The 15,491-nt window shown below is 48.5% G+C and overlaps 1 protein-coding gene across 1 annotated transcript; it reads left to right on the top strand.

The window, feature by feature from the left end:
• The first annotated feature begins 8,635 nt into the window (after positions 1–8,635).
• Positions 8,636–9,537, top strand: OXT (oxytocin/neurophysin I prepropeptide). The gene is made up of 3 exons (XM_049779425.1): positions 8,636–8,755; positions 9,173–9,374; positions 9,482–9,537. The coding sequence occupies exons 1-3, from the start codon at positions 8,636–8,638 to the stop codon at positions 9,535–9,537; spliced, it is 378 nt and encodes a 125-aa protein (XP_049635382.1).
• The last annotated feature ends 5,954 nt before the right edge of the window (positions 9,538–15,491 follow it).

The raw sequence follows: 15,491 nt of genomic DNA, 5'->3' as shown, positions 1-15,491 counted from the left end.
CTGCCTCTGCTCCTGCCCTTTACTGGGAGAGAATTCCGGCCAGCATCTTTCTCTCAACCGGGACAGAAGGCAGAAAGCAGCTACAAATAATTCGCGAGTGTTAAGCTCTTTTGTGAACACCTAAAAAATTAAGCTGCAGAAGTTAGTAAAATGCTCAAGGTGTGTTCCAGTCAAGAGGTTTATTGAGGGGAGAACAGGGTTTTTATGCCCTGCTTCAGTGGGAGGAGTAGTAACATAGGATTGAAACATAAACCAATCAGATTTGTACAAGTACAACAATTTTAACCAATGGGAGCATAAACACATTTTGATGGCGGGAAGGATAAAGAGGAACCTGGCAGGATGGGGGGAGGGGAAGCAAATCCTTAAACAAATAGCTAATTGATATTTACGCAAATACAATTTTTGTTTAGCCTATTTTCCATTTAAATCTTTCTTTTGTGCAAGCAATAAGGATCATAATTTAAACTTTACAAAAACCTATCTATAACTACATGCTTGAGAGCAGTTACAAAAACAGGTTCCATGGAAAGGTTAAGGAATCTGGTTAAGCCAGATTCTGTGTGCTGGGCTAAATTTATTTGCAGAGTTTCCAGTTGGCTCGGGGCTATGCAAACTTTATGGCTTGAATCAGGCAGGCGGTGGAAAATTCATCCAGAGTTCTTTGTGGGGTGCGCGGTCTCCCACAGCCCACGGGCCACATACTGTATTTATATCCGTTTTGTTTCTTCATTGCAAAATAAGATATATGCAGTGTGCATAAGAATTCGTTCATAAGTTTTGTTTTTACTATAGTCAGACCCTCCAATGGTCTGAGGGACAGTGAACTGGCCTCCTGTTTAAAAAGTTTGAGGACCCCTGCAAGTTTTGGCCTCAATGTGGCCAATCTAGGTTCAATCCCCTTCATCCTATATGTTTACTCATGCACCACCAGGAGAATTTCTAAGTGCAGAGCCAGAAGTAATTTCTGAATACTGCCAAGGATGCCCCCACCCCCGAAATGTCTGAGACTAGAAGCAGAGCAATTGCACAGCAGGTAGGGCCCTTGCTTTGCACACAGCCTGCATGAGTTAAATCCCCACTCTCCCAAATGGTCCCCCTACCAACACCAGGAATTGTCCTTGAGATCAGAGTCAGTATGAGCAGCATTGAGTGTAGTCCAAAAACAAAACAAAGAATAGCTGAGACTTGGCATGGAGTTAAAGGGGGTTTCCACTTCCCTAGGATAGGAGGGAGGGAGGGAGGGAGGGAGGGAGGGAGGGAGGGAGGGAGGGAGGGAGGGAGGGAGGGAAGGAAGGAAGGAAGGAAGGAAGGAAGGAAGGAAGGAAGGAAGGAAGGAAGGAAGGAAGGAAGGAAGGAAGGAAGGAAGGAAGAAGGGAGGGAGGGCAGAGAGAGGGAAGGGGGGGAAGGGAAGGGAAGTCCACAAGAACCTCACATGGTGGATTTTATATTTACAGGAATCAGCTGCCAGAGTGAATATCCCTTAAAGAGAACTTATCCTTGATAAACTCAGTGGTGACTCTGGAAGTCTCTCTCTCCTGCGATGGGCCCTTTTCCTTGGCATGCCCGTGGTTCTGAGATCCAGCAGAAGCTGGCAATGCCTTCCTGGTGTAGGGAGTGAGGGTGTGAGGGACACTCTGAGAGCCCCACCTTCCCAAGTCATGCATGATACTTGTCATTTACAAGCCAGGATATGTGTTTCTTCATCTTGTTGATGCTAGGCAAAATCTACCTCCCCAATACTCACAAAAGGAGACCCTTTCCCCTTTGGCTTGTGGATAAATTCTGAGGTGAGGGTAATTGGGGGCTTGGAAGCTAAAGAACAGCTCTTGCCTCTCCCTTAATGAGAGAGCCAATCCCCACTCTGCTAACTCCCTAGAAGTATTACCGTGCAGTAGATTCTTCATAGAAAGTCTCTATCAAAGAACTCTCACCCCAGTAGTATTGCTCATCAATAATTGCTCTATTCTCCATACTATAAACACCAGGAGTTAGGATATTTTACCACATAACTCTAAAGAAGAAATGAGGAGGGAAAGGCCAGAAATTAAGACTTCCTATTGGGCATCATTTACTTCTGCAATCTGATTGGCCATTCCAAAAACCCTGGTGGGAAGGTTGCACTGAGGGAGGTGTACTTTTCTATGATTGGAACCCAACTGCCAACATGTTTGTAACCATGATACTTAACTAAAGATATTAATTTAAATGTTTTTTGTTTTGTTTTTGGTTTTTGGGTCACACCTGGCCGCGCTCAGGGGTTACTCCTGGCTCTATGCTCAGAAGTCACTCCTGGCAGGCTCAGGGGACCATATGGGATGCCGGGATTCGAACCTCAGACCTTCTGCATGCAAGGCAAACACCTTACCTCCATGCTATCTCTCTGGCCCCCTAATTTAAAAATTTTTTTAAATTAAAAGATGTTAAAAGTTCAAAGTACAAGATGGAGATTCCATCTAGTGAATCTAGATTATACTCACTGATAATTCTCCACTTCCATTTCTTCCATTTTTCCATAAATTAGAATACACAGTCAAATCTGGCTGCTTCCTACTGAGAAGGGAAGACAAGTAAAAAATCATAGCCTCCCCTCACTACTTACATAGCAGAATGGCTTCTTCAACAGAGATCAACGTTTCCTAAGATTGTCACCTAGCAAAGAGCCCTTCAAAGCATTAGAGGAAGAAACTGTTCTTCCCCCACAGAGCTGCACATGCACAATGGAGACTGTACTGCCTTCTTTAACTAGAAAAACAACGAAGTCATGGGTTGCAAATCAGCCTTTGATGGGGCTGACTGATGGAGGGATGGAGGATGAGGTCTTTCTCCTCCAGCTCGGAGCACACATCTGCCACCCTGTTCAGCCGGTGGTTCTGATGTGAATCCAGCAGGTATAAAGCTAACAGGCAGTCAGGCTTCAGAAGATAACAACTTTATTCCGTGGACATGGCTGAAGCCAAAAGCCTCAGAATCAGTTCCAGAAAAAAGCCTTTGCCTTCCACAAACTCTTGCTTTTATACATCAGAATCAGGTACCACCATGGGGTGGGAGCAGAATGCCAGGCCACACCCCATGTGTGTAGGGCACAATCACTGATCAGGGTAGGATAAGTAACACAATAATCCCATGGAAATGTCTACATACACAACAGTCATGGTCCCCCTCCCTACATGTAGTTCCTTTGGGAGGTCTCCTGCTCCATTGTGAATACCAGGATTAAACACAGAGCTAAAGGAATATGCTTCCTATGAACCACAAACAAGTGTCTCACATGCATGCACACAAACACACACACACACACACCATCATCTACATAACATCAACAGAGGGAAGGGAGCTGGTCTGGGGCAGTGTCCCCTTTAGAACTGAGCATTGATAAGATAATGTCCCTGAAACCAACCTGATGGAATCTGCAAAAATGATTGTGGGGCTTTGGAGAAAAGTATTTTCTCCCACAATAAGCAGTTAGACCTTCAGCATAAACAGACTCCATGTCCAATCACATGATTTACATACAGGACTGATCCTTGATTTAGGCAAAAATGATGGGAGGTTGGGATGGGACCCACAGAAAACAGTGAGCCCCCAAATACTTGAATACAAGCTAACTCCTCAGTACAGAGCTGGCTTTGTCCTGTTTGCCTACAAAAATAAAACAAGGGGCCGGGCAGTGGCGCAAGAGGTAAGGTGCCTGCCTTGCCTGCGCTAGCCTTGGACAGACCGTGGTTTGATCCCCCGGTGTCCCATATGGTCCCCCAAGCCAGGAGCAACTTCTGAGCGCATAGCCAGGAGTAACCCCTGAGCGTCAATGGGTGTGGCCCAAAAAAAAAAAAAAACTTACCCAAGTTGAGGGACTGATATTGAGAAAATAGGCCTTGCAGGGGCAGGGCGAGATCTTAAGAAAACAGGCATATGGGGTACCATTAGTTTAAGAATGCTGCCACTACTAGGAGCTTCTCCCAGTCACAGAGAATAAGCCCAGAGATCTACAGAGGGCAGAGGCTGCCATCTACCCCTGAGCCATGAGAAATAAAGGGGGCTTTCCTACAATCAATAAACTGCCCCCATTACCATCCCTGGAGAACAACCTGATCTGAGAATATCCTGACAGAGTCTGCAAGCCAGAGAAAATATGCATAGCTCCTATGAAGATGCTCAGTTTTAGACCAGAAAGATAGTACAATGGGCAGTGCTGTTGCCTTGTACATGGCTAACCTAGGTTCTATCTCTGGCATCCCATATGGAACCCTGAGCACCACTAGAAGCGAGTCCTAAATGCAGTCAAGTGTAAGCCCTAAAGACTGTCAGGGTGGCCCAGAAACCAAATAGATATGTTCAGTTCTTTCCCCAAGGTCAACTTTCTATTTTGCCTTTTACTCCAGAGCCCAGAGACTTTTGGAAAGGGTCACCTGTGCCACAAGCCATCCCCTAATCTATAATCCCCTTCCAAAGAAAAGAGAAGACTGAAGACATATCATTGGATCATTCACTTGCCAAATGGGTTGGTCTGTCTCTCAGAAGTGGAATATAAATAGCATAAACCAACAAACCAGCATGGAAACAAAACTGACTTCTAGACTCAGTGAGACTATGGTGGTTGCCAAAGAGAGGGAGGTGGGTATCAGGGGTGAGAAGAATGAACCAAGGGGTTTTTTTTTTTTAGAAGGAGGATGTGTCGGGGTATGATGAGTGCTGAACACCAATAAGTGTGAGGTCAAAGCCTGAACTTAATATTTTAAACCAGTGGCAGGGTCCTTTTTATTCTTGATTTTAAGTTGGATCTTAAGTTCCAGCTTTTTGTCTCATAGATTTCCCCCACCATCAACTATGAAAGTCCTAGGTTTGGTTACTATGGGAGAAGGTGCAGAGTGAGGGCATGATGCTCTGGAGTTAGCATAGGGTTACGGTGTTAGGACTCCACCTGGAGGAAGCTACGTTGGCAAGAGCCTTACCCCATGATTATCCCTCATGCCCCCAAATCTTATCTTCACTCATTCTCTCCTGCCTCACACCTCTGCTTCCCTGTAGTCTTCCTTCATTATGGGCATTGGGGGTAGAGGCTGGGAAAATGGATATGCTAGAGCATGAGGACTGAGTCTCCTCTAGAGGGCAGCGGTGTTTCATCCTCTCTGTGCACAAAAAACTGTCCTCAAGGCAGAACCCTCCAAAAAAAAAAAGAAAAGAAAAAGAAACCCATAAGAAAAGGGCCTGGAGAGATAGCACAGCGGCGTTTGCCTTGCAAGCAGCCAATCCAGGACCAAAGGTGGTTGGTTCGAATCCCGGTGTCCCATATGGTCCCCCGTGCCTGCCAGGAGCTATTTCTGAGCAGACAGCCAGGAGTCACCCCTGAGCACTGCCGGGTGTGGCCCAAAAACCAAAAAAAAAAAAAAAAAAAAAAAAAAAAAGGCAGAATTCTCAGGGTCCTCAGCCCAACCTATGACAGCTCTGTGTTTTGGTTTTTTTTTCTTCCTTTTTTTGTTTTTTGGGTTATACCTGGCAGTGCTCAGGAGTTGCTCCTGGCTCTATGCTCAGAAACCGCTCCTGGCAGGCTCGGAAAAGCATATGGGATGCCGGGATTTGAACCTCTGACCCTCTGCATGCAAGGCAAACATCTTACCTCCATGCTATCTCTCCGGCCTCCGACAGCTCTGTTCTTCACCTGGCTTTTGTAAAAGCCTCTTTTGGAAACCACATTTATTTGCCTTACATGTGGCTGACAGAGGTTCTGTTCGGCACCCCATGGATAGCCCCAGCCCCACCAAGAGTGATCCCTGAGCATAGAGCCAGGAGTAAGTCCTAAGCACCACCAGGTACAGCCCGACCTTCCCCAAAAAGATTTCTCTCCACAACTCAAAGCATCAGACTCTGCTGGGGATGTGGAGGAAGCCAGCCCCAAGTCTCCACTAGGTAACAGGGAACGAGTCCTGCCCATCACCTTCTGCATTCCAAAATGAAAGGGGAGCTTCGAGACCCAGCAGAAACCCCTGACTCCCAATCAGTGGGATCAGAGATGAATGAGTTAAGCAGCTAGATTTGAGGCCAACTGTTACTCTACAACCAAAGAAAAGGAGCACTCCAGCCCCCCACTTCTGATCTCACCTCCTCCAAATGTCAAAGGTCCTCTTCACTCAGAGGCCAGCACCTCAAAACCAGTGATCTCCTTTCTCCTTGGTACTCCCACTGCCTCCTTTAGTGCCAGAAATTCCCCATCAAGAAGGCAGGGGCTGTGGTGTGTCCTCAGATGAGGGATCATGATGCAAAGGGCTGACTCCGATGTGCTCGCTGGTGAGGTCACAGTGCCCGAAGGCCAGCCGGGGTCAAGCTGCAGCCATGCTCACACCAGGAAATGCTAATGACCTCATTTGGGTGAAGTGGCTGCGAACTCAGGTCAGCCTGGTCTGCAGCCAGTGCTGCAGTGACCCACCCAGAGCAGCCACCTCTGTCCCTCCCCAGAGGAGTGGGGGTGGGCCCCTGGCCTCCTGTCCCCAGGGTGGCACTGAGAGCCTGAGGGATGGAAGGTCTGAGGGATGGAGGGACTGAAAGTTGAGGTACAAAAGGATGGTTGCAGGGTGTGACTGTCTGAGGATGGAGGATCTGAGGGAAGTCCTGACTGGAGTCTGTACTCTCCCCTGGATCTGCAAGTCCGCTGCCTGGTGCCCACAGAGGCCATCGTCATCCCCCAGGACTCATGAGGGAGGGTCTGAGAGGAACCTGAGTTCACCCTGTGTTGAGCCTGGGAGGGGAGCCTCAGGCTTGTGTTGAACCCTACAGGAAGGAAGAGAGCTCAGTTGACCAAATGGCTGGACACTGGCAAGGTACCCATGAACTGCATGGGAGGAAGCAGCCCCAACAGCCAGGAAGGGCCTGAGTTGTCCTCTCACCCCAACACACCCCTGCAGCTTAGTGGGGCAGTTTTTTCTCTTTGTGTTTTTGCTTTGGGACCACAGCTGACTGTGCTCAGAGTTCAGAGTTTCTGTGCTCAGGAGGTGCGTGGAGGACCACATGGGTACCAGAGATCAAACCCTGTCATCTGTGTGCAATGCAAACACCTTACCCACTTGAGTACTATGTGACTTTTTTCCAGGAGCAAACCTATCATCCTTCAAGAACCCAATAACCACTGATGCAGGTCCCTCCATCGAGCTAACCCTGCCCATCACAGTCCCTGCTTGAAAGCACATATTTGGGGGATAAATCTACCATCTTCTCAGATTGCAAGTATCTGGAAAAACCAGATTTTTGTCATTTTGTGGCACCCCCCTCCAACATATCAATGGTTGTCTCCTGTGTAATTGGCTTCAAAGAATGAGCACTGGGACTTGGGTTGGTAACAAATCTAATTTGAAAAATCAGAGGTCACAGTGGGCAGGCCTCTTTTTTTTTTCCTGTGGTTTTTGGGTCACACCCGGCAGTGCTCAAGGGTTACTCCTGGCTCCACACTCAGAAATTGCTCCTGGCAGGCACAGGGAACCATATGGGATGCTGGGAGAACCAATGACTGTCTGCATAAAGGCAAACGCCTTACCTCCATGCTATCTCTCCACCCCCATTGGCAGGCCTCTTGCCTTGTTTTGGCATGATTTGATCCTCCACATTCCATATGATCCTCCAAGTCTGCCAGAAGTGATTCCAAGAAAGAAAGAAAGAAAGAAAGAAAGAAAGAAAGAAAGAAAGAAAGAAAGAAAGAAAGAAAGAAAGAAAGAAAAGAAAGAAAGAAAGAAAGAAAGAAAGAAAGAAAGAAAGAAAAGAAAGAAAGAAAGAAAGAAAGAAAGAAAGAAAGAAAGAAAGAAAGAAGAAGAAAGAAGAGAAAGAAAGAAAGAAAGAAAGAAAGAAAGAAAGAAAGAAAGAAAGAAAGAAAGAAAGAAAGAGAAAGAAAGAAAGAAAGAAAGAAAGAAAGAAGAGAGAAAGAAAGAGAGAGAGAAAGAAAGAGAGAGAGAAAGAAAGAGAGAAAGAAAGAAAGAAAGAAAGAAAGAAAGAAAGAAAGAAAGAAAGAAAGAAAGAAAGAAAGAAAGAAAGAAAGAAAGAAAGAAAGAAAGAAAGAAAGAAAGAAAGAAAAAGAAAGGGGCCAGAGCGGTGACACAAGCGGTAATGTGTCTGCTTTGCCAACGCTAGCCTAGATTTGACCATGGTTTGATCCCCCGACGCCCCATATGGTCCCCCAAGCCAGGAGCAGTTTCTGAGCGCATAGCCAGGATTAACCCCTGAGCATCACCAGCTGTGGCCCCAAAACAAACAAACAGAAAGAGTGGACAATCCAGAGGCAGGAGACACCTGATCCCCAGCCCCCAAACACACACCTCCCAGTCCAGGTGTTATATGTTCGGCCGCATGTTTCTTGGTATGCAAGAAACATCGGGGCTCAGGCCTTGCAAGGCAGAGCTCGCTCATTTTCTTTTTCCTTTTCTTTTGAATCATATTTTTCAGTGCGTGCTCTTTCTTCAACCCCGTGGCGCTGACCTTGACCCTGCAAATGAGTGGGTCGTGCCCGGGGCACACAGCGTCTGGCCTGGCACGACCCGCTGTGACCATCCCTGCTGCCACCCTCTTAGACCGTCTCCACCCGCGCAGGGCCCGGAGCATAAAAGCGGGGGGCCGTGGCGGGGCGGCCGCGCTTGGGTCCCAGCCTCCCGCGACCATGACGGCCCCGCGCGTGGCCTGCTGCCTGCTGGGCCTGCTGGCCCTCGCCTCCGCCTGCTACATCCAGAACTGCCCGATCGGGGGCAAGCGCTCCACGCGGGACCTCGACGTGCGCCAGGTGAGTGCGGCCCTCTGCACCCCCCGGCCCTTTGCGCCCTGGACCTTCGGCCCTCTGCACCCCCGGACCCCAGGCCCTTTGCACTTCGGACCCCCGGCTCTCTGCACCCCGGACCCCTGGCCCTCTGCATCCCCAAAACCCCCGGCCCTCTGCACCCTGGACCCCCGGCCCTTTGCACCCCCGACCCTCTGCACCCCTGGCCCTTTACACCCCCAGCCCTTTGCACCCCGGCCTTCTGCACCCCCGGTCTTCTGCACCCCCGGCCTTCTGCACCCCCGATCCTCTGCACCCCTGGCCCTTTGCACCTCCAGCCCTTTGCACCCCCGGGCCCCCGGCCCTCTGCACCCCCGGACCCCCGGTCTCAGCCCGGCGCCCCGCATCCTGCCCACCGTGCGCCCGGCCCCGCTCGCCCCGCAGTGCCTGCCCTGCGGCCCGGGCGGCCAGGGCCGCTGCTTCGGGCCCCGCATCTGCTGCGGCGACGAGCTGGGCTGCTTCGTGGGCACGGCCGAGGCGCGGCGCTGCCAGGAGGAGACGTTCCTGCCGTCGCCCTGCCAGTCGGGACAGCGGCCGTGCGGCACCGGGGGCCGCTGCGCCGCCGACGGCATCTGCTGCAGCCCCGGTGAGCCCAGCTGCTCCCACCACCACCCCGCAAGGGCTGGGAGGCGCGGGGAGATGTGGCAGGAGGCCCCCCACCGAAGCCCATCTTCTCTCTCCCTCTCCCTCCAGATGGCTGCAGGATGGATCCCGCCTGCGACCCCGAAGCCGCCTTCTCCCAGCGCTGAGTCTGTCCCCCTCTCTGCAAAAGCCACCCCGAAATGAGGCTAATAAAGTCGTTTCTTTGCCCTCCACCTGGCTGGCTGTCTTGTGTGTCTGGAATGGGATGGGAGGGTTGAGGGAACGGAGGGTCACGTCGGGTTTGGCTCACAGATACTCAGACAGGACAGTGACAGCCCTGGATGGTGCAAAGTGTCTGGGCAGGAGCAGGGGGCCATGGCTGGGGTCAGGGTTCTGTCATTCCCGGGATGACAGTGAAATCCCCAGCGTCCCACCTGCACAGAGCTGGGCCACAGCAGGCTGGGCGGCACAGGAGCTTCTTTGGGACACTACTCGTTCTACGCTTTGCCTGTGCAGGTTCTGGGTTACTCCCCACAGTAGTGCTCAGACCACGCCAGGCTATGCTGGCAGCTTTGGAATATTCTATGGAGTGCCAGGATCAAACCCAGGACAGCCACAAGTAAGGCTGTGAGAACCAAAGACCCCTGGGTCTAGGACCAAGATGGTCCCAAGCTCCCCAGAAGAGCCACTGCCAAATATTCTTCTACTCTACAACTTCCCCATAGACAGAAGGTGTTAGCTCAAAAATAAAAGTGCAAAATGTAGCCACCCTGTAAAGGGCAGGACCCTCTCTGTTCATCTTAGCTGAAATAGAGGAACTAGGAAGGTATGAATGTTCCACCAATTAAGGACCCCTGACACAAAGTTGACTCAGCAATGAGTTGGGACATCAATCCTAAGACATGATGTGATTTGTGCACAAATGGAAATGGGTTAATCATGTATGTGGTAAAAGATATAGGCCAATCATGTCTGCTGTGAAGGATGAGCTGTTTGTAGTAACCAATAAAATGCTTGTATTGTTGAAATTTGTAAAAAAGCCCTTTCTAAAAAGCTTGGCGGTTTGAATTGGGGTCCTTGTCAAGACTCCCCAGGTTGGGAGTTGGTCGGTCCGGCCAGGAGCGGGTGCGCAGGCGAGGGGCGAGCGACTTGGAGGGAGAGTGGGAGAGAGGAGGGTGGGAAGAAGGCAGCAGAAAGGAAAAAAAAAAGACTCCCCAGGTTGGATGAGACTTGGACCTGGGCTAACTGACTAAACTCCCTTTTGCATCTTGCTTTATCAGAGGTGGTTTTGTTTTCGTTTTTGTTTTTTACTTTAGAAGTGATTTTTTTTTTTTTTTTTTTTTTTTTTGGTTTTTGGGCCACACCCGGTGACGCTCAGGGGTTACTCCTGGCTATATGCGCTCAGAAGTCGCTCCTGGCTTGGGGGACCATATGGGACGCCGGGGGATCGAACCGCGGTCCGTCTCCTAGGCTAGCGCAGGTAAGGCAGGCACCTTACCTCCAGCGCCACCGCCCGGCCCCTAGAAGTGATTTTTATTTTAAAAATTGTTTAAAGGATTCATTCTTTAAATAAGAAAATATGAAGATTCCACTTGGTCCCAAGAAATCTACTTTAAGAAGATTATAGAGATGTGCACCCACCAAGAGATTGTTCTCTCTGCATACCATGAGATATATTATGCGAAATTTTGGAGAAATTCTATTGGGCATATATTGATGAAACCTATTACAAAATATTTATACATAGATTTCTCTGTAGACATTAAATATGACACAGACATATTTTTATCATGGGAATATACCCTCATTTTACTATAAAAAAAAAAAGCAATATGAGGGGCCAGAGCAATAGCGCAGTAGTAGGGCTGACCCAGGAAAGATCTGGGTTCAATCCCCGGCATCCCATATGGTCCCCCAAGTCAGGAGCAATTTCTTTTTCTTTTTTTAATATATAAAATCTTTTTTTTTTAACTTTTTTTTTTTTTTTTGGTTTTTCGAGCCATACCCGTTTGATGCTCAGGGATTACTCCTGGCTAAGTGCTCAGAAATAGCCTCTGGCTTGGGGGGACCATATGGGATGCTGGGGGATAGAACCGCGGTCCTTCCTTAGTTAGTGTTTGCAAGGCAGACACCTTACTGGCCCCTCACCGGCCCCATTATATAAAATCTTTATTCAAGCACCATGATTACAAGCATGATTGTAGTTGGGTTTCAGTCATAAATAGAACACCCCCTTCACCAGTGCAACATTCTCACCACCAATGCCCCCCCTCCCACCTTCGAAGGTGGTTTTTGATTCTCAGCACCAAGTGTCAACTCGGACTCTTACAAGGCAAGTGCCTTACCAGCTGTACATTTTCTCCAAGCCCAATTAGTCCTGTTAATTTGATCTTCATTTTGCTTTGTTTGGCTTTTTGAACCACACAGCTCAGAGGCTGCTCCCAGTTCAGTACTGTTGGGGCTAAGTGGTACTGAGAAAAAAAACAGGGTTCCCACAGGCAAAGTCTATTCTCAACCCTTTGAGTCATCTCTCTGGCCCTGTCTGATATCTATCTGTCCATCTATCTAGTCTAGAAGTGCCCTTCAGGGCAAAGCAATTTTCCTATCTGCTCCCGAATCACTAGGTATACAGAGGACAGAGAGCTGACTTTTTGTTTTTGTTTGTTTGGTTTTGTTTGTTTGGTTTTGATTTGTTTTGGGGTCAAACTCAGTGGTGCTCAGGGTTACTCCTGGCTCTACACTCGGAAATTTCTCCTTGGAGGGCTCAGGCAACCATATGGGATACTGGGGATCAAATGCAGGTTGGCTGAGTGCAAGGCAAAAGCATGTTGTACTGCAAAGTACAAGTTGTACTGCTGCTCTGGCCCAGAGATCTGACTTGGAAGCCTAAGTGTATATCAGAGTCTGAAATGAGAGTTCTCACTAAGGCTGGGAGAGCACAGCCATCATCTTAATCCATTCTGGTGGAGAAACTCATAGAAAGGATTAAGTTCTGGGGCTAGAGTACAGTGGGGAGGGTATTTGCAGTCTTGTCCATGACCTAGCATACCGTATAGCCTCCTAAGCACTGCCAGAAGTGACCCCCTCAGTACAGAACTAAGAGTCATCCTTGAGCATCCACCAAGTATAGTACAAAAATAAATAGAAACAAAGGAATAAGATTAAAGTAGAGCCAGTCATGTTCAAATCAACTGTGACCACGGACACAGATGTGGCCAAAGTCCTATAGTCCCTAAAGTGAAGGGTAGCATCCCTGTAAAGACCTGTGCTTGTAGGTGCTATTTCCTGCTTGACCCCTGTGAACCCACACACTATCTCTGTCCTTGGATGTCCTGCCCCTACTAGCCCCCATGGCTTCTACACAGCAGAAGGGATCAGTCTAGGTTTCCCTGCCTTAGGATCCAATCCAGGGAACCCTCACCCCCTCAGGCCTTCTCCCTCTGCTCACTCCTGCCCTCCCCTCAGGTCTCAGCACTGCAGGGGACTGGGGCAGGCTTGGTAGGAGAGAGGGGACTGGACACACACTGAGGTCAGGAACTGCTGGTATTATTCTGGCTTTTTACTTCTCTTTCTGGTGTCAGAGCTAGAGCCAAGATCTCATGGACATAAGGCACATGCTTGCATGCAAAATCACAGCTTTTTTCTTTTTCTACAGGTCACCCCAGCTGTCCTCAGTGTCGACCCAGTGCTCCACTGACCACCCAGGACTCTCAGCTTTGGACCTAACAAGTCGTGATGAGGACCCACCAGGCCACACTCAGCAGGTGGAACCAGGCAGCTCCCAGGACTGAACTCAGGTTGTCACACATGCTAGGTATGTGCTTTACCACATGGACTATATCTTTGGCCCCTTGTACTTTTTTGTTTCTTTTGGGGTCACCCAAAAGTAACCCATAGTAATGATCAGGGTTTACTCCTGGCTCTACACTCGGGAATCACTCCTGGCAGAGTGTGTGTGTGTGTGTGTGTGTGTGTGTGTGTGTGTGTGTGTGTGTGTGTGTGTGAGTGTGTGTGTGTGTGTGTGAGCCATACATAATGATTAGGATCAAGCATGGATATGCCTTGTACAAGGCAAGCATACTATCCATTATACTATCTCCCCAACCCTTTATACTTTTCCTTTTGGGGAGGTGGTTTAGGTCACTTCCAGTAATGCTTAGGGCTATTTCTGACTCTGTGCTCAGAAATTGCTCCCACAGTGATTGGTTCTATCAATTCTGGGGACTAAACCAGGGTTGGCCACAAGCAAGGCAAGTAAGCACCTTATCCCTTAGATTATATCTGGCCTCGTTGTTTCTTCTTCTCAGTCTAAGACTTGGTTTCTCGGGCCCCGAGAGATAGCACAGCGGTGTTTGCCTTGCAAGCAGCCGATCCAGGACCAAAAAAGGTGGTTGGTTTGAATCCCGGTGTCCCATATGGTCCCCTGTGCCTGCCAGGAGCTATTTCTGAGCAGACAGCCAGGAGTAACCCCTGAGCACTGCCGGGTGTGGCCCAAAAACCAAAAAAAAAAAAAAAAAAAAAAACTTAGTTTCTCGCTGGAATGACCCCTCAACCCTGTAAAAGGCTGAGATCAGAGAGATAGTACAAAGAAAGGATAAGGGTTCAATCCCTGAAACCCCATATGGTCCCCTAATCCTGCCAAGCATAATCCCAGACTGTAGAGCCAGTAGTAAACCCTGACTGGGTAAACCCCCAAACATCTCTAGGTATGCCCCCCAAACCAACAACCAAGCCAAAAACCAGCCAACTAAAGGGCTTGGAGGCTTGTCGCCAAATCTGAGCACGGTTCTTGACTCCACCTTGTGGAAACAGTTGGAAAATGAAGCTGCCAGATTATGTGCCTGGCATTTCAAAGAGCATAGAGTGTTAGCCATGACAGAGAAAAGGAAAACTATTACAAAATAATAAGAAGGCAAGAAAAATAGAACAGTAGGTAGGGTGTTTGCTTTTTATGTAACTGATCTGGGCTTGATCCCCTGACACTCCAGATGGTCCACTGAACCCCGCCAGGAGTAATGCTTGAGTACAGACAGGAGTAAGTCCTGCGCACCTCAGGTGTGGCTAATAATAATAATAATAATAACAACAACAACAATAACAGAGATATTCTAATAATTAACTAAACAAATAAATCTCCACTACGTGACATTCACACTATAAAGTCACCTGATGAATACTTAAAACAAATATGATGGGCCAGAGAGATAGCATGGAGGTAAGGCATTTGCCTTGCATGCAGAAGGTCGGTGGTTCGAATCCTGGCATCCCATATGGTCCCCCGAGCCTGCCAGGAGCGATTTCTTTTTCTTTCTTTCTTTTTTTTTTTTTTTTTGGTTTTTCGGGCCACACCCATTTGATGCTCAGGGATTACTCCTGACTAAGTGCTCAGAAATTGCCCCTGGCTTGGGGGAACCATATGGGACACCGGGGGATCGAACTGTGGTCCTTCCTTGGCTAGCGCTTGCAAGGCAGACACCTTACCGTATCTAGTGCCACCTCGCCGGCCCCCAGAAGCGATTTCTGAGCATAGAGCCTGGAGTAATTCCTGAGCACTGCTGGGTATGACCCAAAAACAAAAACAAACAAAAAAAAGAATTCAGGGGGCACAGTGAACACAAAGGTAGGGTTAATCGCCTTGCACAAACACCAAAATAATAATAATAATAGGGGCCGGCGAGGTGGTGCTAGTGGTAAAGTGTCTGCCTTGTAAGCGCTAGCCAAGGAAGGACCGCGGTTCGATTCCCTGGCATCCATTACAGTCCCCCCAAGCCAGGAGCAATTTCTGAGCGCTTAGCCAGGAGTAACCCCTGAGCATCAAAAGGGTGTGGCCCGAAAAAACCTAATAATAATAATAATAATAATAAAGATAAAATTATAATGGAAGCCATTTGAGGGGGGGGGAAATCACATTCACAGAGCTTACTCGTCTCTTTGAACTAAGGGATCACTTCTAGTGGACTTGGGGGACTACCTGGGATTCCAGGGATTTAACCAAGTAGGCTGTGTGCAAGGCCCTCCCTACCTGATGTACTATATCTCTGCCCCCGAAAGCCATTCTTTCTGAGGAGAAAAATAAAAGGCAGAAAAGCAATAAGGATCGAAATTAAATTTTGTGCCTTAA

Source organism: Suncus etruscus, chromosome 9 (genome assembly GCF_024139225.1).
Source record: "Suncus etruscus isolate mSunEtr1 chromosome 9, mSunEtr1.pri.cur, whole genome shotgun sequence".
Lineage (NCBI taxonomy): Eukaryota > Metazoa > Chordata > Mammalia > Eulipotyphla > Soricidae > Suncus > Suncus etruscus.
Note: the sequence above shows the minus strand (reverse complement) of the source record. Positions and strands in the feature narration are given on the sequence as shown.

Coding starts and splice junctions, on each gene's coding strand:
- OXT (XM_049779425.1), top strand. CDS start 8,636: ATGACGGCCCCGCGCGTGGCCTGCTGCCTGCTGGGCCTGCTGGCCCTC. Junction 8,756..9,172: donor GGGACCTCGACGTGCGCCAG/GTGAGTGCGGCC, acceptor CTCGCCCCGCAG/TGCCTGCCCTGCGGCCCGGG. Junction 9,375..9,481: donor CGGCATCTGCTGCAGCCCCG/GTGAGCCCAGCT, acceptor CTCTCCCTCCAG/ATGGCTGCAGGATGGATCCC.